Source organism: Emydura macquarii, unplaced genomic scaffold, assembly GCF_026122565.2.
Source record: "Emydura macquarii macquarii isolate MOO-44397 ecotype Brisbane River unplaced genomic scaffold, CSIRO-AGI_Emac_v2 contig_1790, whole genome shotgun sequence".
In the NCBI taxonomy this organism is placed as follows: domain Eukaryota; kingdom Metazoa; phylum Chordata; order Testudines; family Chelidae; genus Emydura; species Emydura macquarii.
This window is the reverse complement of record NW_027131927.1, coordinates 20,998,803-21,025,599: the sequence shown is the minus strand read 5'-3', so window position 1 is coordinate 21,025,599 and position 26,797 is coordinate 20,998,803. Positions and strand designations below refer to the sequence as shown.

The window sequence follows — 26,797 nt, the reverse complement described above, 5'->3', positions numbered from 1 at the left end:
CCACTGTTGACAGAAGGTGCCAGAGCCCCCGATGCAGGTAGCCCCTGGGTGGCCTCAAGGGCAGTGGCCACCCCAATGGCTTTATTGGTGTCCCTGGGATTTCCAGGTGGGGCCAGGACCCCAATCTGTTAAGTCCTTGGGGGTACAATAGATTCCTCTGGTACTGGGGAAGGCCCATCACCTGCCTTCAGATGATGATTTGGACCCACAGGAGGGGATCTCTGTGGGTGCCGCTCGTCGACAGGAAGGGGCGCCACCTCAGGCTGCACTCCTTCCATCCTCCTCCTCTTTGCTGGACGAAGCAATCTCCCAAGACCACTCAACACCATTGGATGATTTCAAGGCACACTAGCTGCTCAAAAATATTGCCAGCAACTTGGAGCTGGAGGTGAATGAACTAAAAAAGGCTACAGACAGTCTCTTCAATGTGCTGGCGGCGGCTGCCCCAGCTCGAGTAGCCCTTCCCGTCAGTGAAGGGGTCCTCAAAATAGTGAAGGCCCTGTGGCAAACCCCTTCTTCGGTGGCCCCAACATCTAAGGCGGCTGAGAAGAAATATTATGTCCCGGTCAAAGAGTATCTGTTTACCCACCTCTCTCCTGGGACCCTGGTGGTGGACGCTGCAGACCAGAGGGGTAGGCAGGGGCAGCCGGGGTCTACTCCCAAAAACAAGGACAACAAGAAATTGGACTTGTTTGGGAGAAAAATTTATTCTACAGCAAGCCTACAGTTTAGGATTGCCAACCAGCAGGCTCTCCTGGACAAGTATAATTTTAACGTGTGGGACTTGCTGAAATGCTTTGCTGAGGCCCTGCCCGAGGACCAGGCCCTGGACTTTAATACAATCGTGGAAGAGGGTACCACAATAGCTAGATTAGTGCTTTAGGTGTCCTAGGATGTGGCTGACTTGGTGGGCAGGGCTATAGCCTCCACCATCTGCATGCAAAGGTGTTCATGGCTCCAATCCTCCAGGCTGTCCCAGGAGGTTCAGCAGTCCATCCAGGACCATCTCTTTGATGGGTCGGCCTTGTTTTCAGACCAGATTGATGCTAAATTGCACGGTCTGAAAAACTCAAGGGCCACACTTCGCTCCCTGGGCCTTTACGCACCACAGTCTTTTAGGCGTCAGTCACATCCCCAGGCACAGCAGCAGCAAAGGTTCCAACCTCAGCCATTCACGTCCTATAGACAACAGGGCAGAAATAAGGGGTCTAGGAGACGCAATCCGCCCCCGAGTTCCTCCTCAGCCCCTCAGCAGGGGTCCTCCAGGTGGTCGGGCAACCAAAGGAGGCACTTTTGATGGTGTACCCAAGGGTTGCGCCCCAACAGTTCTCCTGGATCCATCCCACCCCTTTTTGAATTGCCTAGCGTCCTTCCACTCCAAGTGGGCCAAAATTACCTCAGACCGCTGGGTTTTTGGTATAGCTTTGGTGGGCTATGTCCTCCAGTTTGCCTCGTTTCTCCCAGACAGCCCTCCCCCTCCGTCCCTCTTCAGGGTCCCTTCTCACGAGCAACTCCTCATACAGGAGGTGGAGACCCTCCTCAGTCTGGGAGTAGTGGAAAAGGTCTCTCAGGTCATGGTGGGGAAAGGGTTCTATTCGAGGTACTTCCTCATTCCCAAGGTGAAAGGGGGTCTAAGGCCCATATTAGACCTGCGTCGTCTCAACAAATATATTAAGAGACTCAAGTTTCACATCGTCTCCCTAGCTTCCATAATCCCTTGCCTGGATCCAGGAGACTGGTATGCTGCCCTCAATATCAAGGATGCATATTTCCATATATCTATCCTCCCCAGCCACAGGTGCTTCCTTCACTTCATGGTGGCTGGCTCCCACTACCAGTTCAGAGCCTTACCCTTTGGCCTATATTTGGCCCCCAATGGTGTTTACCAAATGTATGGTGGTAGTGGCTACTTACCTGAGACGAAAAAGTGTACAAATTTTCCCATACCTGGACGATTGGCTAATCAGGGGCAAGTCCAGGTCCCAAGTGTAGAGCAGTGTGACCCTCACTTGCGCCACGTGCTGCAGGCTGGGCCTGTTGATAAAAGAACAAAAGTCCACGTTAAACCCAGTGCAGCGCATAGAGTTCATTGGGGCTACCCTGGATGCTTCCCAGGCCAGAGCTTTCCTGCTCCAACCACGCTTCGAGGCGATGGTCTCCATTATCCCCCATCTGCACCAATGCCCCACGACAACAGCCAGGCATTGCCTGCAGCTGTTAGGTCACAGGGCGACCTGCACCTATGTGGTGAGACTCGTTCATCTGAAGCTCAGACTGCTTCAGGCATGGCTGGCCTCGGTGTATGTTCTGAGCGGACACCCCCTGGATCGGGTGGTCACAGTTCCCCCACCTGTCTTAGCCTCCCACTGGGCAGTGCTGAAGAGCGTTCCGTTTGAGGAACTAGTTCCCTCGATTACCCTAATATCAGATGCCTTGGACATAGGGTGGGGAGCCCATATTAGTGCCAACCTCAGCACTCAAGGGATCTGGTCGAGGGAGAAGAGGCGCCTGCACATCAATGTGAAGGAGCTGCGGGCCATTAGCCTAGCGTGCAGTGTTCCTCCACTTCCTTACAGGCAGGGTGGTACAGGTGCTGGCAGACAACACTGCAGCCATGTACTACATCAACAGGCAGGGGGAAGCCCGCTCCTCAGCCCTCTGCAGAGGAGCTATCCGCCTGTGGGACTTTGCCGTGAGGTACGATTTCCACATGGTAGCCTCTCACCTCCCGGGAGTGAGGAACAATGAGGTGGAGTGCCTCAGAAAGTCATTTCTACCCCACCACAACTGGGTGCTACACTCAGAGGTGGTGTCTATGATCTTCTGGAGGTGGGGCTCTCCCCAGGTGGACCTGTTCGCGTCAGCCTGGATCAAGAAGTGCCCACAGTTCTGCTCTCTCCGTGGTCGAGAGACCGGGTCGATCTCCAACGCCTTCCTCCTGGACTGGTTGGGGAGCCTCATGTACGCATTCCCGCCCATTCCCCTCCTACTCAGGGTCTTGCTAAAGATCAAGAGGGACAGAGCAAACGTTATCTTGATTACTCCAGCCTGGCCGAGACAGCACTGGTTCACGGTCAGCTGTTGCAGCCAGACCTGGACTCCCTGCACCTCACGGTGTGGAGGCTCTGTGGCTGATGGAAGGCGAGCGAGCCTGCTCAGTGTAGGTCCAACAAGTCCTGCTTGGCAGCAGGAAACCTTCTATGCAGGTCGTGTATCGGGCTAAGTGGAGACGCTTTACCTGTTGGACAGAGTCCCAGGATGTTCCGCCCAGCCTTTTGCCTCTACGGGCGATCCTGGAGTATTTCTGCAGCTAAAGCTCCAGGGTCTGGCGGTGGCCTTGTTGAAGGTTCACCTTGCAGCTATTTCGACCTTCCATCAGCCGCTAGAGGGGAGATTGCTGTTCTCCCACCCGATGTCGGTCAGGTTCCTCAAGGGTGTGGAGAGGCTCTATCCGCAGGTCCATGACCCGGTGCCTCCCTGGGATCTCAACCTGGTCCTTTCGCAACTCACGGGGTCACCCTTCGAACTCATGGCTTCATGCCCTCTTTCCTGGAATGTGGCCTTCCTGGTGGCCATTACCTCTGCAAGGAGGGTCTCCGAGATTAGAATGCTGACCTTGGAGCCCCCTTATATGATGTTTTATAAAGATACGGTTCAACTGAGGCCACACCTGACCTTTCTGCCCAAGGTGGTTTCCCATTTCATTGTAATCGAGATATTTTTCTCCCCATGTTCTTTCCCAAACTTCACGGTTCAAAGAAGAAGAAGAGGTGGCATTCGTTGGACATGAGATGGGCCCTGGCCTTCTACATCAAGCGCACAAAGCCGTTTCAGAGATCGATGCAGTTCTTTGTCGCAGTGGCCGACCGGATGAAAGGCTCACCTGTCTTGACCGAACACATCTCCTCATGGATAACATCGTGCATCAAGTTCTGCTACAAGCAGGCAAAGGTGCTGCTGCCGGGAAACATCACAGCGCACTCAATCAGAGCTCAAGCTTCGTCTACAGCCTTCCTGGAGAGAGTGCCCATGCAAGACATCTGCAGAGCTGCCACCTGGTTGTTGGTGCATACCTTCACATCCTACTACGCCATCGTCCAGCAGGCAAGAGAGGACATGGAATTTGGCAGAGCCGTGCTGAGGGCAGCTCACCGGTAACTCCGACCCACCTCCAGGGTATTGCTTGTTAGTCACCTATAATGGAATGGACATGAGCAAGCACTCAAAGAAGAAAACAAGGTTACTTACCAGTAACTGCTGTTCTTCAACATGTGTTGCTCATGTCCATTCCATAACCCACCCCCTGTCCCTGCTGCCGGAGTTGGCAGAAAGAAGGGACTGAGGGGGCGCAGGGCCGGCTGCGCCCCATATACTGCGGTATGTGCGCGGGTGTCCAGGGGGTGCCGGAGCCTGCCCTATGGGATCAGCTAAGGGGAAAAACATTCCGGTAGCCATGCATGGAGGTGTGCACACACCTATAGTGGAATGGACATGAGCAACGTATCTCGAAGAATATCAGTTACTGGTAAGTAACCTTGTTTTTCCCATCCCCACACCCCATTGTGTATTGTATTATACATATGTATATGAATCAAAAGTGCCTAGTGTTTATGGATAGACATCTTTTTGTTTTGCAAAAATGCATATATATATATATATATATATATATATATATATATATATATATATAAAAATTAGTTAATGTACAATGTGTGGGGCAGATAGGACCTAATGCATCAATGATGTATGTGGGCACAACTCTACTGAAAGCAATGGAGTTGCACCCTCTTCCTCCAGTGTGAATTTGGCCTGAGAAGCTTTATATAAATGCTAAGCTTTATTGTTATGAGTCTTTGGGACCAAAGAACATTTGTCACCACACATGCCTGTGTGCGTGTGCACACACACGCAAATCAAAACGATTTTGATCCCTGTCTCGTTTGAGTCAATGGATTAGTTGAGTTCCAGGCTTGTAACACAGTGCACTCCAAAACGTGTTGCTCCCCAGGATACTGAGAGCATTGTTCCAGAGTAGCAGCTGTTCTGTAAGTCACAGAGGAGAAGGAACATGACCATTTCAACAATTGGCTTTCTTTTGACTTTTTTGCATTGGCACTTCATGCCCGATTGTAATCTTTGACACATTCATCCGTTATCTTTAAAAGCAATGTGTGCCAAGGACATGCATACAAGGATGGAAATGTACCCTTATTGCCCAGGAAGCTAAGAAGAAACATTATTTAAAGATATTCAAATATAGCAGATTATTTCAGAGTCACACAAAATGATCATTATTACATAAAACTGTTTCTGGATCTCTCTCTCTCTCCCGCTTTTAAATGTTCATCATATTCTGGTCCTGTAGTTCCTACAAATCACTCACAAAACAGTTCTGGTTCTTTTTTCAAAATGTTGAACCCAGTGCATCCAAGCTACACCTGTCTCCTGTGGAAAAATCATGGAATGCTTGCATAACTCACTTTTTAATTATTGTAGCCCTAAGACACTAATTTAGTTCAGTGTTATACTGACTACATGTTGGTATTGTTAAGTTTTATGACCCAATGATTTACAAGGCATGATACCTCTGAATTCAATTGGTTGTATTGATTGTTTAATTGAGTACAGGGACATGAGTGTAACATTAAGCCACCACACAGGCTGGCAGTGGTGACATGGTTGTGATGATAATTCATCTATGTTATTAGGTTCATCATGCAAGCAGGCTTTAATACTGTATGCCAAAAATAACATGTTTTATACACTTTAACCAAAGTTCAAATTGGTCAAAACAATAATTTAATATTCTGATGTCTTATTTTAATTATCTAATAAATATCAATACCCTGTTAAATGAGGGAGCATGTCTGCTGATTTAGAGCAGGGGCCTGCAAGCTGCAACCAAGACTCCTGGGTTCTTTTTCACAGAACAAACTCGCATTTGCTGTGTGACATTGGGTAAATGATTTAAGACCTGATTTTCAAAGCTAGTGAGCACTCCATTTGGAATTACAGGTGCTCAGCATCTCTGAAAATCAGATCCTTACCTTCTATATGTTTCAGTTTGCCCATTTGTAGGACACCGTACTTTTTATTATTTATTAATATTTAATATTGGCAGCACAGGGTTGCTTTTATAGTTAGTATTTGTAAGGTGTTTTGAAGTCCTCTGATGAAAGGTGCTCTTCAAATGATCAATCCACTCCCCAGTGCCCTCCCTGAATATCTAGCTGAGGGCTGGGATCTCCACATGAAAGCATGGGAAGAACCTTCCTCCAAAGACTACTGTGTCTTTAGTCTCCCGGCCCAGCCCCATTTTGGGCACTGAGGGGTAACCCATTGGCTAGAAAAAATTCATTGCTACCACATTAGGCACATCTGATGGTCATCATTAGGGTGGATGGAGGTACTAGAAGTGGTGCTGTTTTTCTATACCACCTAATGTTTAAATGTTATCAGGAAATGTTATCATTGGAAAAAATGAGAAAATCACAAAAAGGGACGTAACTCATAGAAATGTAGTTTAATTTTGACCAAAATTGGCTAAAAGCTTCTAAATTCAATTAATAATACAACTGTGTACTCAAAATAGTACTCTTCTGGAAAGTTTGGGAAATATTTAGCCCCAGGTGATATATTTTATGCATTTTCCTGTACTTTTTTGCTTTCAGTTAAAGCAAAAGTCTGCAGTCACACAACAGTATGAGTTTGTTCGTACCATGTAATACATCAGAATATTTGTCAGTATTTGTAGGATGGGCTGATTTCAGAAAAGTTTTTCTATCTGCTATTTTTATGAAGTTATGCAACTAAGACCCCTGCCCCCTAATTATAAAATTTATATATATATATATATATATATATATATATATAAAATATTCTATTATCTGCTCTGCCAAAGACATGTCTGAAGTACACATGGTAATTGTCTTCTCAATGTCACTGAATACAACAACACCTGTGAACCACCAATAGAACAGTAATGACTCTTAAAAGCAGGGCTGTAGAATGCCTTGTATGAATACCAAAGTATAACCATGTACTCTTGTGTAACCTCTACATATATCTGAGCTACTGAATGTCTAATGCAACATCCCTCTGAGCTATATTTATTCACAAAAATAGTCTCAGTCATTTGCAGATAGTTGAAACATTACTACCACTCTCAGAATCTGTGTCTGATGTGTTCAATACTCTGTTGCTAAATTCATCACTGTCACAGTTGCATGTATCAGAGCACACCAATTCTTCCCTACAGCACTTGCATCTCCTTGTTGCACAGGTACTCTCACAGCTACACTGCCAAAGGTGAGGATGGCAGCACCATCACTTTAGGAACAAGATGTCCTGTCCTGTCTTATCTTTCACCCTCAATTATTGACAGAGGACACTTGAAGATAATAAACTGTTGCATGATTCCATATGTATGACTGATAAATTTGCACATTTCAGGTGCTGCCTGAAGGATGCTATTGTCAGTGGCAGTTTCCCATTAGTTTAATTCTTCTTAGCAAACAACTCGTAGCGCATGCTCTCCAGAGGTACGTGCTTCTTACCACAGTACAATAATGATACCAATGAGAAATAGGCAGCTGACTCTGAAAAAGCTGCACTTGGGTTGGACAGCAGTTACCTACCTTCAGATCTTGCTATTGATACTGAGGAAGGATTACTTGATTCAGGTACTTCTTGGTTCTTTAACAGTTGGGTTAGGTCATGCCATGAATTTAAAGTAATGGTCCTAATTTATAAATCCATCAGTAGCAAGAGATGCAGCTACCTCCAAAGCTATCGTCTTTGATGTGTGCGCATCTTCTCGTCACAGCGGTGTATTGACATTTTAGTAGTAAGAAAATAGGAATAGCCATGCTGGGTCAGATCAGTGGTCCATTTAGCCCAGTGTCCTGTCTTCTGAGAGTGGCAAGTGCCAGATGTTACAGAGGGAATGAACAAAACAGGGCAATTTTAAGTGATCCATCCCCTGGCTTTAAGTCCCAGCTTCTGGCAGTCAGAGATTTAGAGACACCCAGAGCATGGGTTGCATCCTTGACCATCTTGGCTAATAAATGTTGATGGACCTATCCTCCATGAACTTATCTAGTTCTTTTTTTAATCCACTTATTCATCTGGCCTTCATGATGTCCCCTGACAATGAATTCCACAGGTTGATTGTGTGTTGAGTGAAGAAATACTCCTTTTGTTTGTTTTAAACCTACTACCTCTTAATTTCATTGAGTGACCCCTGGTTCTTGTGTCATGTGAAGGGATAAATAACACTTCCCTAGTCACTTTCTTCACACCATTCAAGATTTTATAGACCTCTATCATATCCCCCCAGTGAGCTTGAACAGTCCCAGTCTTTTTAATCTCTCCTCATATGGAAGCTGTTCCATACACCTAGACATTTTTGTTGCCTTTCTCTGTACCTTTTCCATTTCTAATATATCTTTCTGAGATGGAGCAACCAGAACCACACACAGTATTCGAGATGTGGGTGTAGTCCAAGGATAAATGTTCAGCAGCTGATCAGACAGCTCCCCAAAAGTTTTGTACTTGGCAGTATCAGTACTCACCATCTGCAGAAGCATCATGAGGTCAATAATAGTTAACGTTGGCTCATCAGATGCTGGTAGCTCAACCATTGACAGATTTTTCTGCAGCCAAGACAGTGTGTTGCTCTTTTGGGTCTTTCTTAGAGATCCATCCAAGTTGAAGTGGGAAAGTGGGACAGGTGCCAGTTTATACTTCATCAAACCCTGGATATTAGCATCTCTGGCCTAGGCAATAATTGTCCGCCTGCAGAATGTGACAATTAATAGTTATTGCCTGTGCAGTGTGCATCATCTTTTGCTTGATTGTTTTGTTGAGATTTCCAAGTGATTTGAGATTATGCCCTTTTATGCGATCAAAGAGATCTACATCACCCCTTTGCAGCCTACTGGTTACAAATTGCTTCATTTGTTGTGTGCCATTCTCTTTTATAATGCACAAACTCTGCAGTTTACTGCAGGGCCCACAGCAGACATTGCAATGTTCACAAGTGGTTGTCTGTTGTCTGGGCTTGTTCTGGGTTCAATGCTAAGAGGATTTGTTATTCTTTTAGTCACAACTTTTATAATATCTTGGACAGCAGTTTTATCTGCCATCATATGCTTTGCGGTAGCATCTTTGTGGAGATCAGTTGCTGAAGGCTGCATTCCACACATTTGTTTTGTGATAGCTGTTACAACTGCCTTAAAATGTCCAGTCAGGTGATACTTGGTCAGAGCTTTATCTTTTGTGCAAAGATGATGATGCTTCCCCAGTCTTTGTTGAGAGATTGCTCAATGGCCATGTCATAGCATACACCACTGAAGAGTATGGCAGTCCAGTACACTGCTCCTTATCAACTAGGGCATGACACATATCTGACTTCTCCTCTTCTGGAAATCTAGCTTCTGTTACATTTATACAACGCATAATTCACATGGCCACTCTAAAAATCAAGTGGAATCATCTCTGCAAAATATCTGAAGCTCCATGGACTTGTTATCTCTTTGCTGCTATGTAATACATCAGTAGTTGGGAGAAATCCATTACCTAGTTTTCCCAGAACAGAAATATATCTGAATAGATTTTTCCTTAGGTAATGTAAGTGTCCATGAGTTGGTGGAGTAATTAGACGTTGTTCATGAAGTCTGTCAGAGCTTTCCGTGAGTCCACTCTGTTTTCTCTGTGTGCCTTCTCCACATCTTCAAATACTTCAATGCATGTTTGGGCTTTCTGCAGGCTGCATCTCTTCTCATCTTCTGGGAGAACATCATTGTTTATGAAATTGCCTAGTACCGTCCATTTCAAGCAATTCATTGCCTCATTCCTAAGTTTGTAGCTTCTAACATCATGCTTATATGCTTTCCCTCTTAGAGTATGGCTGATGACTGAAATGCCATAGATGTTGCCTTCCACAAGGATGTCTTCAAACCTATTTTCCTGCATCTCACTGCCTATATACCCATGAAATTCATTGCACAATAAATACCTCTCATCTCAAGATGGTCATTGTCAAATTTGTGTTGATTCTTCCATTTAATCAACTGTGCTTTGCAGTAGATTACTTCATCATGCCATCATTCATGACACAGGTCCAATCTTGGCCCAGAGAGGTAGAACGTATCCTGAAAACATTTTGTCATGGTGTACACTGTATTAACATCAGTTGCCGGTGCAGAGAGCATTGGACAGTAACCAATATTCATAAAATATAAAGAAGCAGAGAGAAAACCTTTTCTCAAATCAGTCCATTCTACAAATAATGACAAATATTTTGATATATTACATGGTACAAACACGCTCCTATAGTCATGTTACTACAGAATTTTGCTTTAACTGAAAGCAAAAAAGTACAGGAAAAGACGTAAAACATATCACCTTGGGCTAAATGTTTTTCAAACTTCCCAAAACAGTAGTATTCTGAGTACATAATTGCATTATCAATTATATTTAGAAGCTTTCTATTTTTAGTCAAAATTAGATGGTTTCTTCAAGTTATGGTCCATTTTGTGATTTTTATTATTTTTTTCATATTGGATAACATTTAAATATTACCAGACATATGTTCTTATCATATGATAGCAATGTCATTTTTCTAGCGGATGGGTAATTAACACCACTTCTTTTAATCTAAAAAAAAAAACCCAATCAAAACAAAAAATGAGAGTTCTGTAGCAAATTTAATTTCTGTAGGCATAAGCTTTCATGGACTGTAACCCACTTCATCAGATGTAAGGAATAGAAATCACAAGACACACACACACACACACACACACACACACACACACACACACACACACACACACACACACACACACACACACACACACACACACACACACACACACACACACACACACACACACACACACACACACACACACACACCTCCAAGGGAAGAAACAACAATGGGGAAGGTGGATGAAAGCAAGGTCCATTCAGTAGAGTACTTGAGGCCCATTCACAACCATTGATTAGGAGGTGAGAATGTGTGATCAGAGGCAATTACTTCTTGTAATGAGAGAACCATTCCAAGTCCCGATTCAGACCCAGTTTGATTGTGTCAAGTTTGCAGATGATTTCTAGCTCAGCAGTTTCTCTTTGAAGTCTGTTTTTGATTTTTTTTTTTTTTTTTTTTGTAAGACTATACAACTTTCAAGTCAGTGACAGAGTGTCTAGGGAGATTGAAGTGTTCTCCGACTGATTTATGGATGTTGTTATTTTTTATGTCTGATTTGTGTCCATTTATTCTTTTGCGTAGTGACAGTCGAGTTTGGCCAATGTACATGGCAGAGGGGCATTGCTGGCACATGATGGCATATATTACATTAGTAGATGTGCAGGTGAATGAGCCCCTTATGGTGTGATTGATGTGGTTAGGACCAGTGATGCTGTCACTAGAGTCGATGTGTGGGCAGAGCTGGCAACGGGGTTTGTTGCAGGGATAGTTTCCTGGATTGGCCTTCTTGTAGGGTGTATGGTTGTTAGTGAGTATTTGCTTCAAGTTGGGGGGCTGTCTGTAAGCAAGGATAGGTCTGCCTCCCACAGCTTGAGCGAGAGATGGATCATCTGCTAGGAAGGTTGTAGATCCTTAATGATGTGTTGGAGAGATTTTAACTGGGGGCTGTAGGTGATGTCCAGAGGTGTTCTGTTGTTTTCTTTGTTGGGTCTGTCCTGTAGTAGGTGACTTCTGGGTACCCATCTGGCTCTGTCAATTTGTTTCTTCACCTCTCCAGGTGGGTATTGTTACTTCCCTTGGATATATATATATATGTGTGTGCGTGCCTTGTGATTTCTATTCCTTACATCTGACGAAGTTGGTTACAGCCCACAAAAGCTTATGCCAACAGAAATTAAATTTGTTAGTCTTTAAAGTGCTACAGACCTCTCGTTGTTTTTGCTGTATACAGACTAACACGGCTACTCCTCTGGATCTTTTAATCTACTACATCCTGGAAGTTATGACAGCCTGCCTGGCTCTAGAACTTCAGTAGGGTGAAGGAGAACTGAACTGAAGGATACAACTCCATAATAAATAATAGGGCAGATCCCCTCATCCATCCCAAAGCCCTTTGCTCAGCTTCTGAGGAAGCCACTACAGAACCAGACACCTTGCCATGCTCCCCAAATCCCACCACGCTTTGTACAGTGGCACATGCCCAGGAGATACTCCATGTTAGTGAAGGTGGGGCAGGATTTATAAACGATGCACCCAATCCTGCAAACCTGCCAGTTGGAGTGTGTGCATGAATATAGATTGGAAGGATACCATCATCCTTTTAAAAAAAAAAAAAGCACAGGGTATTAAATGTGTTTCAAACATAGCTTTTAATTGCATGTGTTTATATGAGTGATCTATTTACTCATAGGTCATTTACTTTTAACTCTTGCTTTCCTTGCAACTCTAAGAATGATCTAAGTGTCTGAGGTCTCCTTTTTGAATGTTTCCCTTCTGTGATTTAAAATGATACAACCAAAAAGGCGCGTATTTTCCAGTAAAATTAAAAAAAATACATTTCAGCCATTTAAGTATCAATTTCAACTTGCCTCAATGGGAAAGAGTACTAATAGGTTATTGTGGTAGCTGATAACATAATGAAGCGCTAGCCATGGGCATGGAAGTTCTGGCAGCAGAGTAAAGGGGGAAAAGTTGTTTGCTAGCCAAGTGGGGGAAAAAAAGAAAGAAGAGAAAATTGTTATCAGAAAATGAGCCTCGCAGGAGTGGTCCTGCTTGCAAACACACCAATCAGGTGGCCCTCGGTGGCCTGATACCTCAGCTGATCGTTCTGTATCCTTATAAGGGGACGGTGCCACTGTCCAGCTACACAATCACCTTCCCTGTCTGATGAGGAGGGCTGATGTGTGAAGGAGAGGAATAAAATATAGTTGAAATCCCTGCAATTCACTATGCCTGGAGCACTAGTGATGTCATGAGGGCTCTGTGTGGGTGAAGCAAACTGCAGGATTGCAGCCCAGGATTGGGATCAATTGTTAAACATCTTCACTAGCTAAGACTATTCAGAAGATGTTAAAATTGCCATAGCAGTAGACAAAACAATTTTCTAAATAGGGGGAATAATCATGAAAATAGTAATCTGCATGTTAGTTACTTTTAAGAATTTGCGTCTTTCTCCTCCTCCTCATCTGTATTTTAGATAAGGCAACATTCAGTGGAAACAATTTTGTAAATGTACTGAACTTGCAAACCAGATCAAGAAAAAGGTTTACTAGCCATTCGTATTTTTATCAATAAATAGCAGTATTGTATAACGTATGTACAGTAAACACTACAGGTTAAACTGTTTGATGACAACAGACCACTTACGCTGGCTTCAAGCAGTACCTTTTAATGTGCCCTTACTGTGTGGGCATTACAAAGAGGCGGGCATTTGTCACAGTATATTACCTACACGTGGAACTTGTTCTGTACAATGCTAGCATGGAGTACTTGCAGTTGCATTAATGGCAGTACAACATTCCTGACCCTCAGAGTACTTAGCACTTTCACTGTGTTCCCCAACATCCTGATTTCAGCTGTCTTATGTGAGCACCATGCTTCTCACAAAATATTGCGTCTATTATATACTTTTTTTCATTTAAAATCTCTCATCCATCCACTTTTTCAATAAGAAAAGGAGAATAAATGTTCAGGCAAATAAACAGTGAAAGTTACAACTCCAGGTGCAAGTAGCTGATGACACATAAAATACACCTAGCTAGTGTGGTGGCATGATGATAGTGTAAGGTATTGCCAGATGTGGGTTCATAGATAAAGACTGAGAGTCAGCTCATGCCTTAACTCCAGGGATAGCTTGGCTGTATAGGCAGAGGCCAAGCTTTTCAAAACTTCCAAAAGTTAGGCACTAAAATCCATAACTTTCAGTGCCTTTGTGAGAAAATATTGGCCAGAGTTCTCAGCCCCATAAGAAGGGAAATACTTGAGCACTTTCTCTAGCTATCACTTTTGGCCAGCTCAGGAGCTGTGATGGCTAGGGAGATGCATCCAGTACTCCTTAGCCTCTAGGATGATTCAATGTGGAAACTTGAGCCTGGGGAGCTAAGGGGGATCTCAGCACTCTTAAGAAGAGCTTGGAAGCCCTTTCCTGCACCTAGACTGCACGTCTTTTCCTGCAATCTGCGGATTCCTGTGCGTGTTTTTGTGTAGCAGGTTTAACACTGAATGTGGCCAGCCAGAAACAATGCTTAGGTTGTTGTTACTCACACACAGGGGTTTCAGTCTGATCTCATTCTGGTTGTTACATACTGTTTCCTTCTGTGCTACGTGACCGAGAATGTCACTCTGTGTCTTCTTATGACACTTTCTCTCTCTATAGCCGTTCTTTCACTGTAAGTATGTGATACTGTGAACAAACTGTTACATAAGGCCATCTCATTTCCTTTATTAGATTTTGTTAGAAAATATTAGAACATAACTAGGCGAAAATGTTCTGAACCGTGTTTTGAAATATATGGATCCAGAATTCCCTGTTTGCTTATGCTGGAAGTCGGAGATAAATTAAAAAGTAATAATTTTTTAGATTAAAAATCTTAGCAATGGGCTTTTCAAACAATATTTTAACTATTTTTGAAAGGCAATTGGCAAGAAGTTTGCATAGATTGTGTTGTTAAAAACCAAACAAATGCTTTTTATTTTTTTTCTTAATTTCAGCAAATTAAAAAAGCTTGGTATGAAACCAGTGTTTTATCTGAGAACATCATGAAAATAAAACCAAATTAAAGGATAATGTGACATTAATTATAATGATAAATTAAAATGTTAGTAGTATTCTAGGAGAAAAAAGTTTATCATAGCCATTGTTATGGCAATGTCTTTTGTACTGCTTTAGTGACAGTTGTAATTGCTGTGTTTGTAGTTGTAACATTGTTACTATGATACACATCTATTTCCAAGAAATTTGTCCATATAAAATTATTTGACCAGATCACACCAGTTATGAATTTTGTTCTTGCTGTATAGCCCCCAGTAAAAATTTAAGATACTTCCATGTTTTTTGAATTACTGAAAGAAAGATTAGCTGTGTTTCAATGCTGTTTTGCTTTCATAATAATCTCCAAGATTTTTTTAAACAAGGAGGAGCTAAGCACACCTCTAGTTAGCCATCCACTGCCACTTTTTTATATCCAAAAGTGGCCACAACACCAGTTACCTAGGGGTGGGGGTAGGGGTGAGGTATCAGGAATCTCAGCAGCCACAGAGGTAGGCGGTGCTAGCCAAAACCCAGGCAGTGCCAAGGATTTCATTGTCGGAGCAGCTCCTCTCAGAGGTTATTACTGGCACAAAGCAAATGGAGTCATGATAAGAGTAAAATCTAACCTTTCTGGTAAGATCCCAGTGAGAACAGAGATGGAAACACAAGTTGCCCTCTACTAAAATTACTTCCCACAGTAAGCTGCAAATTTGGCTGGTGCTGGAGGGTATAGTTGAATGCCAACTTTTTTATTGCTAAACAAAGTCTTCACAAGGTCTCATTGACTCTGTGCACGAAGACCTAGAGTACTTACAGTCATTTTAGTCCTTAAGTAAAACGCTGATGCACTAAAACACATTTTAAAGACTAACCAAGAATTGTCTCTCCCATATTACATTTAAATCTACATATTAAATCATAGAATCATAGAAGATTAGAGTTGGAAGTGACCTCAGGAGGTCATCCAGTCCAACCCCCTGCTCAAAGCAGGACTAACCTCACCTAAATCATCCCAGCCAGGGCTTTGTCAAACCGTAGCTTAAAAACCACTAAAGGTGGAGATTCCACCACCTCCCTAGATAACCCATTCCAGTGCTTCACCACCCTCCTAGTGAAATTTTTTTTCCTAATATCCAAATATCTAAATGCTAATATGGAATGAAAAATAATTTAAGTATTTATCCAAAATCATATAAATTCATGTACCAGTACATTTATCTAAGAACTATAGAGCTGGGACACAGAAAAGTCAGAAGCAAGAACTTTGCAGTGAAGGGTAAATATCAGCATGCTTTACTTCACCTAAGGTATACTGGGACTCCCCTAAGAGCTAATTTCTGCAAGTGTTTTATTGTGTCTGTATTTTCATAAACCATATCACACTTCGGTGTGAATTCCCTTGCTTCTATTGTTTCCGTAGTGGTAGCTTTGTTATCGGAATTTGCATAGAGTTTTTGGCTTTACGCTCAAGAAATGCTTTGCCTTTTTCTACAGCATTCATTTTGTTGTATTTAATTATTTTTAAAATTGTGGTGCAAGATTTGAAAATGTATAGTGCCTTTTATCTTTTGCCTTCAGTGGAATATTTTAACGCTTACACTTTATCTCTCTCCATCTTCTCTACATTTATAATCTATATTGTAACAGCAAGGAAACACTGCAGTTAATCCAACCTTATATTCACTTTATTATATTTATCACAAGGAAAATAGGACATAAACTCATTAGAAAAGCATTATGAAAAAAGATTTCCTTGGTCTATGCTGCACTGTACAGTATATTTATTCCTCCAGTTGATCTGGAGGACACTGACTCCTCACATGCCACTCAAAGTCTGACATCTGTTTATACTTGCTTGAATAGTGCCAAATAATACTGAGTACCTTGTTACATTTATTGTTAGAAGTATTTTTACAAAATATGTTATAAAAATAAATGAATTAAACATGGAAGCTTTGGCCTGTTTTTTCCTTTCATGACACAATATATACTGTTTTGTTAAAAAGAAAAGAAAATGAAACATTAATAGTACCAACACATCATTTTAAAAAAGGATCAAAACACTGGTATATCTGTTTACTCAAAAACAAGCTCATTTTACCTATGATTTATTTTTAAATGTGTTTTTTAAATGAATGCAAAAGCATCATTCATAGGGCCCTACTTCATTTACATTATTGTGGGTCCTGCAATATTAGGCTTCCACCACAATTTTGATTTTAATTCGCTTGCTTTGCACAGTTCACAATTTTGCATACATTTTGAATCTGCAGTTAGTGCCGTACTGACATTCAGCGCCTGTACAATGTAAAAGGCGAAAGTGACTGGACTCGATTTCTACAGCAATTGTGTTAAGACTTTTAGTCTTCTGAATTTTATATTGTACTGGTGAGTTCTTTTTTTAATGAACGTAATATCGTTTCAGCAAAATGTATGGTTATCAAAAAAATTAGCAGGCATAACATAATACTTGAGTGTTTATATCGTTCTAGCAAATTTTTCTTTAACAAATAAATCTACTCTGCCTTCTCCAAATTATCGCTATTAATAAAGGTTCATTATTACTTTCCTGCGATTTTCCATGTCTTGTCTACAACTCAGCCACAATTATTTAGAGATCATCCCATGATTCAAGTAGGGCCTTATTCATTAACTATCATGATTGTAGAAATTTAAAATGTGCTGAGTGATGCAGACAATTAAGAAGACAAGGTCCCTGATTTCTCTCCCAACCCCCAAAAGGCTTAAAAGCATCTATTAACTAAAATGATTTTTGAAAGTCCCTAAAGGATTTAGGAGCACAAATCCCAGTGAAACTGAGTGAAAATTGTGCTCCTAATTACTTTGACACTTTTGAAAAAATCTCCTGAATGTGCATCCTTTTATAAAAATATAGTTGTGGTTAATCTGTAAGGGGATAGGGGGAGTTTGCTCAGAACTCTAAAATGAAAATGGGTATCCAAGCTGGGTGCTTTATGGCAAAGGAGACACTCTGTGGCAAATGCATAAGTACTGGTGCCTGCTGGAAAGCCGCACGCTGCATTGACTTCTGATTGAGGAACCAGATCAAGGTTTTATATTACATTCCTTTTGAGTATGCTATGTACGAGGAGGTGAAGATTAAAAACAAACTTTGTCACTAGTGGAGGACCTTGAAATGAATATTCAACCAATGCTGTGACTAACTAGCATATGTTATTGACACCATATCAATTTTCAGAGAATACTAGGACTATCCATGACAGAGTCCTGAACTAAGCTTCAGTATAACTTTCACTTTTCCATCCTGGAAAAGGAAGGTGTTTCTTTGCAAGTGAGACGTATTTAAAGGGAGCTCCTTCTCTGAAGAGCACGAAAGAGCTGATGAGTGACCATCAATATGCAGTTTGGCCATGGCTTTAAGTAAAAGACATTTTAAGCTTAAGAAATAACTAGTCTCTTCTCATTTCTCACCTCCTAATTAATAATAGTAGTAATGACTTTTGGACCAAATTTATCCCTGATTTAAACTCCCCTAAAGTCAATAAAGTTACACCAGGAATGATTTGGACCACTGTATATGATATTCTCAGATTCAGATAAACCTGACAGTATGGGAACAATTTCAACTTGGTGCAAAAGGCTGTGTGTAGATGTGCAGTTCTGGTTTTTTAATAAAATTACCAGACCTGCATCAACGATGCAAAATCAATGCTTTACTAACAGTCACGTTTATTTGGGGCAAGTTTAATGGGAAATAAGTTGTCCATCAATGGGAAAATGTCCAACTTGGAACATGATCTAATTTTATTGCGTTTAAAGCAAAACAACAAAGTTAAATTTGTTTGTGTGTCAAGCAATTAGTCAGAACTTTGAAGACTTGTTAAATCTTCCTTAACAGTGGGATTCTGGAGGATCAAAAACATAGCACCTCTCTTCTCATTGGTCTTAATAAGGGAAGTGTGTAATAAATCTGTACACCAAATTTAATGGAGTGCTCTAGATGATTTCCTTTATTAAGTTTTAACATTTGTTTATGCATGTTATTTCCACAAGCGTATAGATTTAAATAATTGTTTGTATGTGACACATTAGCACTAGCATACAAGGATCCTTACTTTGTATGTATTGCTTTACCCACCAGTAAGAATGACTGTCTGTTTGTTTTTTCCTTCAGGGCCGATGTGTTAACTTTACCCGCGTTCAGAATCCATAAAGGAGGTTAAGAAGATATGAGGACGAAAAACTTCCACCTCTGCCACTTTCTAACCATTCAAAGACAACCAAGCACCTTTCCAAATTTCTTGTATCAACTTAAGCCTCTTAGCTCAGAAGGTTTTTCCATTCCATTCTTCCACAAGCCAACAGTACTGCACCATGCTCTTTTGTTCTACTACATTACAACAGTACTCCATGATTTGCAACAGTGACAAGAAGCGTTGACCTGCATGCTTAGGCTTTGATAGAAAATCCAGTACGCATGTGTGGGGGGAGAAAAAAAATGACCGAAGATCATTTTGCTTTGTTTTAAAAGGACTGCAAATTCTCAGGACACAATGTGCTTTTAGTAGAGATGCAAAGTCTCTCCGATGCAAAGATGGCACTTGTTATTTAAATAGGGACTATTAGCCACAGGCAGCGGGTAAAAATTCCCACTAGGCTAAGCAAATGCAAAAGTTCATTGCCTTATAGCTATGTCAGATCACAAAATCCTTCCGAGTCCCCCATCACATTGTGCCTTACGGGAACCTTCTAACTGGAAATCTTGTCATTCTAACACTGAAAAGTGCACACGCATGACAAAATGTAGACAGGGTGCCTCAAGGTATTGGTAGCAAGCAAGACTTTGCCCTTTAGTTTTTGAAGACACCTTTCTTTCATTATGCACCCAGTACAGGAAGAAAATTAATAGAGCGTTATTTTACAGGAAGACAGCCTGTAACCAGAGATCTTGAGCAGAGTTTGAGGGACTGATGCGTCAAGACCTTGACACTGTGGCTGGTGGTTTTTCCCCCTTTCCTGCATTCAGAGTTCAGTAGCGCATAAAACATCATCATCTATAAACATACCTAGCAGTTCTAGGCTTACGCATTTTTTTTTTTTAAGATTAAAAAAAAGCAGTAGCCACAAAGCTGGTATCTCAGGGGTCCCCCCCCCAAATCTCCAAGGGCTCTTCAGCGTCACAAGCCAGCAACTCTCTTTGCATGAGAATTTCAAAGTTTAATTAATATAATTAAAAGCAACAGCAAGCAGCAGCCTGTGAAGATTTTGCTCATCTTTTTTATGCCTTTTGACATTGAATGACCTATTACTGTATGCGCATTACTCGGTTTTCGAGGGGGCACTGTGCATTGGCTAAGATTCAGCAGTGGAAAAAGACCTCCTTTCATCAATTTATAAATTAAATTTACAGGAGCGCCGGCCATCACAAAACATTGACAATGTATGTATTATAATTTTTTAGAAAAACCAGCGTCGTGTCACGTCGACGATGCCAAATTATGTTAGCGTGAGCGGAAACACTGTGGGGGAGGAAGGAGGCAGCAGCTGAAGAAAAAGGCTCAAATGATCCAGTCACTTTCGATACTGTACTTCAGATGCAAAATGGATATTCGAGTCGAAACCTGACAAAGCGCGCCTGCTTTGATGTGAACTGGTATAGACAATGACCAGTGGCTGGGTCAGTGGGATGTCTCTCTGCGAGCAGGGAGGCTTATCAAATGACAGTAAAAATAAGTTCAACAACCATCACATTTGAGGGGAAAAGGCGAACATTTCACATTTGGTGGGCATGCATGTGCGCAAGATGGAAAGAGCGATGCGAAGCGTCCTGGTCTAATTATCCCCTTTGTGCTTTTCATCGAAATTGCAAGGGACACACACAATTCTTTTGGTAGATGTCCAAATTTGCGGCACTGCCCAAAGAAGCCTTTACATATATCCACTTGCTTACATCTTTTGCTTGAGTTTATTTATGTCACTGGTAGAATCATCATCATCAGCCATGTGTGCACAAAGATTATAAATAAAATTCTTATATAAATTTCTGTGATCACTTCTTTATTTACCCCCTTTGCAGTTAAAGCATTGTTTTGCTGCCTTTACAGTCTCCCTAGCTACTGGCTTCAAATGATAGACCCACCTTCCTGTGGCATCACATGTGTTCAAAGAAGGCATGTCACAGGCTAATTCAAAAGGCTATCCCACAACTGTTTAAAATTTGTCAGATGTTCCCATATGTATGATATGTAGCATTAGCAATATAAATAGAAAAATAAAATGCCAAAAAAGCATTCTGTAGACTGTAGCATAAATGGAATTCTAACTCTGATACCAATGCCACTCTGGGCTTTTTTCTTTTGAAGGGGAGGAGTAATGTCTTGCTGCATTTATGTACAAAAGAGTGATTTTTTTTTTCATATAGACCAACCACAAGCAAATCTTTACTTGATTTGAAGACATTGGTTAATTCTATATACTTTTTTATCCCTTAATTCAAGATGACAATGAAGCTAAATAGGTTTACCAAAACACAGTTGCAGTCCCACACCCTCCTCTAGAATGTTGAAGCAGAACAGGCAGAAGTTCTTGGACCAACCAGAGAGAAAGTTAAAATAAACCCTGGTTTTCCATTTTTAGTTAACTCCCACATCAGCTTTCAGGTACATGGAAAATAGTCTTCTTTATTTACCAACAGTGCACATAAAAAGCCAATTTTACTGGATAAAATAGTCAAACAAAAACAAATAATTTAACAAGATTTTTTTCTAACATACTTGCTGTCTAAAACATTTTTAACATATCCATATAAATGTAAATTCCATGATATTTTGTTCTCTCTGGTTGTCTATCCAGGATTATTGAAAAACACTGAAATTTTGAATTTCATAGAGCAGTTGATGCTGAGCAGAAAATTTTTTCTGGCATCTTCACTGTTTTCCCTTGTAAATGATGTTATATTATGATAAGTTACAGTTTTGATTCATTTGAAGAGCAAATCTTAAGTTCTTCATTATTGTATAATAATAATAATAATAATTTTATATATTATATAAGGTGGAATATTAATGACAGATATTAATACATTTTTGGGAAGAAATTGATAGCACAAGTTTAAAACCCCATTGATTTAAAATGACACAAAGTAAAATTTATTTGATATGATAGCCAAATGCATACACAGGAACTTTAATCAAAATAATTTGAATAAAACTAAAATGATAGCTTTAATTCAATTTGTTGCTTAGTACAATGAAAACCTTGTGTATCTCTTTATGAAATACACCATGGTCCATTACCAAAGTCTTGATATTTATTTTAGACTGCACAACAGAGGCACTAGTACCTTGGGAAGATAATTGAATTAAAATGGAGTCCAGAGAACTGTTCTGTTTGAAGTGCATCTTTAAAAAATGTTTTTGAAAAAACCATATGGGAAGATGCACACTATTGCTTCAGTATCATATTTCTAAAGTATGAGAGAGGAAAATGTAGATGACAGTGCATCTAGAGGCATTAGGTGATTCAGCCCTTTACATGTGAAATTATTTTGGGTCATCCACTCCTGTGAGAGTTCTCATAAACTTATAGAAGAGGGAGTGTAAATAAATATATTTTCTCCATCAAGAAGATACACTATTATCCATGAACACATGCTCTGATTTCTATATTATGTAAAGTAAGTACCTACTTGTAAAGGGCTCAAATAGTTGTATTCTTACTTCATTAAGAAAATAGACCATAGCAACACCATTCCAATGCAAGCTTTAAAAATGGATCCAGGTTTCTGTGTTTTATACATTGTGGTTTGGATATTGTAATCAGCCTTTGGAACATAATATTTTGGTCTTAAAGGGAGACAAAAGGTATATTAAAACATGTAGTTAGGCATTTTTCTATAATACTCAGTTACCAAATGTTGAAAAATATAAAAATCAGTATAAACAAAGATTTTAAACAAAATATTTAAAAAAAAATTATTTTCCAGTTGCATTACACTTAAAAGAATACTTGAGATGATATTAATTCATATTGAGATTGTATGCCAGTTCACTTACCTATAGCCTCATGCAGCATAGACCTTTAACATCCATTTTGCTTCATTATAAATCTAATTACCCTAGTTCTATATCAATACCAGCTTTTTAAATGATCTCCACTTTTGTCACAAAAACTGTGTTTATAACATACTGTGGATGTATAATACAATACAAATTAATTATGGAGTGGGATGACCAGTTCCAGGGGACAGGAAATAAAATCAAATGTTTTTTTACACAGATGCTACGGGTTAAATTGAAACATGTTTCAGATAGACAATCAGATTTTGTGTAACAGCTCAAGAAATAATTCAAATGTTAGGTAAACTGAAAGCTAGGGTCAGTGTCTTTATGTTGGATCGCATAATAATCTAAGATGTCCACAAATCATACTCCTCTGTAGGAAGCTACTTTACATACCAAGTTACACACTATTTAAACCACACTAAATTTAGAAGATTCATATATTGCACTCCGTAGTCAATTTGTTTCATTTGAAAAAGGATCAAGATTTACTGATTCTCCAAGTCCTGAGAAAGCTAGGAAGCAGTACTCCATTACATATGGGAATGCCACCAAGAAGAAAGGCACACCAGAGAAATATCTTATTAAGGGAATAATGTACAGAACTGGTAGAAATGCTACCAGCCTGTCCTTTATGGACTTCTTTTATCACCAAGAATAAACAATTTATGGCATCTATATCAATAGAAAAAACATATTTTTAACAACATGATTAGTTTGTTTTATTGTAAATGTTTTAATAATATGTGAATATAATTGGCCAGAGATAATCGGAGATACAATGAAACGGAATTTTGTAAGAATTCTATTTGTCTGTCTGTTTTTAATTTAACAAGAACTATGACTTTAATCAAACATTAATCCATGGAGCTTAAAGAAAAAAGAGATTGTTCAGGCTGATCTTCAGAAGGTAAAAGGTAAGGGAATTTTTTGAAATGCCACAGCTCAAGTGCATTCTTGGTCACAAATATTGTGTGAAAACCAAGGCTGACTACTGTCAGTCCATGATAATCTTTTATATCCTTGTGAACAATTGTATCTTTCTTTCTTTTTTTCAATCATCCTTAATTCAGCACCACAACAATATATTTTCTTGATGATATTAGTTTACTTCATGTTGCATTTTTTTAAAAAAAGAGCGGTCATATTATAAACACATTCTTAAATCTTTTAAAACAAAATATGAAATATTTTTTAAAAATTAAATTATGGCAGAAATAAGACTTCCTGAACAACTGTATTGAGTTATGTTTACATATTCTTCCTGTAATTTTGATAATTACCATTGCTCACCTGTACTCATAATCAGTGGTGATACAAAATTGTACTTTTTTGCATGTCCTTGTAATTAAAATCATATTAATATATATTTTAAAAGGCAAAAGCCACTAAGTAGGTTGTGTTTTTGCCCTCTCCTGCTTCCCTCATGTGCTTCTAGAGGAAATGCAGTCCTTAAGAGGTAGCTTGCAGTCATTTTAGCCATAGATAATTTTCCAGCAGCTGGAGAAATGCACATTCCATTGTGGCCTGTATTTCATTGCTGTTTTGACTTCAGAGAAATGTAAACTCAATGGACAATACTGATATATATTTATTTAAAGATGGAAAGGCACAATATGTTTTCTACCATTGTTTTGAATGTTCTCTCATTACTAAAATGGCGATGATAATACTCTTGTTTTCCATATTCTATCCCACTGGAAAGCAGTGATGGTAAAACTACCAACTGGCTTTATATTTTTCTATAGGAATTTTATACTGCAGTAGAACCTTTCATTAATGTGAAATATTATCATTTATTACAATTTAGTGATATAGGGTCCAATATTGAGAGGTACTGAGTATCTCTTGTACTGTGCCAAATGCTCCCAATTTCCATTGCAACTGCCATGCAACTTTAAACACTGTGCTTGAGTGCTTTGCTGAACTGGGACATCAGTACTCAGCAGGATTGTGCCCCCAGGCCACAAACCTGAGAGGTACAGGGCATCTAGAATTCCCATTGAATACAAAAAAAGATAATGACAGCTCAGAGCATGATCTAAAACTCAAACATAACTCAAAAATACTTTCAGCTTTTATTTTGGCACTTGTAGCTCACTTCATATTGTTTCTGGTAACACTTCATAGAATGAGAAGACGTATTGGAGTTCAGTCAGTTCAGGAATATATCCCTATTCAGAATAACATTTAAGCATGTTTTAAGTACCATTGAAGTCAGTGGGACTCAAGTATATCTGAACTGTGCTCAACATGTGCCTATGTGCCTCCCTGAATAGGGTTAAGCACATGCTTAATTTGTCTCCTGAATTGTGGCCTCAGTTTGCAGCAGTAATTAAGATGTACTAATATAAGTTCTCAACTATTAAATTCTTCAGGTTTTTTGATAAGACCAATCAGTTTTGGAGGTTAGTCAAGCTAGACTTTGTGACGCTCTGGTGTAAATCAGTTCTCAATATAAAAAAGCTATGGAAAGGAAAAATCAACTCCCTTGCCCTAAAATTTCAGATGATGTGACTTAGACATAATAATTTTGAAAAGCAGAGATTGGTTCAAGCCACAAAATTCAGATCTGGATTTTGAACATCCCTAACTTTATACGGGATTTTAGATTCAAAATTTTGGATAGGACCCATTTCTAATAAAAAGAACATTTTTGACTTGTTAGTTATTTCTTACGTGCAAACATATAGAGACAGTTTAGCAATGTCACTTTATAGATGTGTAAAAAGGCAAGGGGAAGATTCACTCGGGTGTAAATTTCAGAATAACTCTATTACTTAAAATGGAGTGATTCTGAATTTATATTGGTGTAACAAGGGCCAGATTGAACCTGTTAAATTATACAAATAATTCTACATTCTCATAGATTTTTCTGCCCCAAATGTATGTATGGTCTGGCGCTGAGACCAGAAATAGCCCCAAGGTCCCTGCAACACAGAATCTAACGTATGTAAAGAAAATACATGAGGTTGGGAGCAGAGATGCAACATAAAAGCAAAATGTTTTAGTAGGCGATTGTCAAAAAGTATAATCTGCATCTTATTAGAGCTATATTTTACCTACTCACACACGAACAACCCTCAAGATTTTTATTTTAGTAACTTAAATACAAATTTCACCTGCAACAAAGCTCCCATTGTTCTCAATGGCACCGGCAGTAGGTGTTTCGCCAGCATGAGGACTACAAGATCAGGATTTAAGAGCGCTGTCTTCAGTTAGAGGTAGGCCAACACTGAGCACTTTTTAAATTCCCATCCTAAATATATTTACCTGGGGGCTTGCTGCAGCAGAGTGTATGTTCCTCATATGCCTTGCGTCTTTATCCTGTCCTGTGCTATTTGGAGAACAGGCACAAACAGTGAAATTAATTTCTGTAAAACCCATTCTTATGCTTCGTCCCAAATGATGGGTCTCAAGTAAATGGGAGTTTCTGCCATTTGACTTCAGCAAAGAGCTGAATTTGAAAATATGAACAAAATGTCATTAGATGTCAAAATCAAGTGAAAAAAATGATCTCAACCAGAGAAATATTAAATCAGGTAAAATGTGTGTCAAGAATGTAAAGAGACTATGCTAAGCAAGTAGCAAAGTAAATGTTATATTTGTTAATGAATGTCTCCTAAATATCTCTCATGCTGTTGTAGAATTACTTTGTCATAATTTCTAGTAAGAACCTTATTAGACCTGGCATGTACTATTTTATTTCACAAATCTGTTTTGTGTTGGCTCAGTTAAAATTGTTACATAGTTTTGGGTCCTGAGTAGGTGCCATCTGTTTAATGGTACTAGTGGGTCCTGTGATGCACTTGTAAATTTCCTGCTGTAATAATTATTTAAATATAATGGGAGTCTTTGGATACAAGAAGCCCAGTATATTCTGCAATTTATTATTTGGCAGGAAATTTGTAACAAATCTTACCATGTAATATGGATGGCTCCATATCCTGTGCAAAAGCAAACAGTTGATATACATGTTTGCAACCTATTGATGTTATTTAATTCTGACTTAGTGCA

At 39.9% G+C, this 26,797-nt stretch overlaps 1 protein-coding gene across 3 annotated transcripts in view; it reads left to right on the top strand.

Moving 5' to 3' along the window:
* The window catches only part of ANTXR2 (ANTXR cell adhesion molecule 2), a 222,701-nt gene that overhangs the window by 173,139 nt on the left and 22,765 nt on the right, over positions 1-26,797 (top strand). The window contains exon 17 of one of the 3 annotated variants that reach the window (XM_067557089.1): positions 18,895-21,519. The exons of 1 other annotated variant lie outside the window; for it this stretch is intronic. In XM_067557089.1, coding sequence (XP_067413190.1) covers positions 18,895-18,933 — 39 coding nt within the window. In that variant the 3' untranslated portion in view covers positions 18,934-21,519. Of the gene's footprint in view, positions 1-9,903; positions 10,355-18,894; positions 21,520-26,797 lie in introns of those variants that run through there. One more of the 3 variants, XM_067557091.1, reaches the window with a different exon arrangement.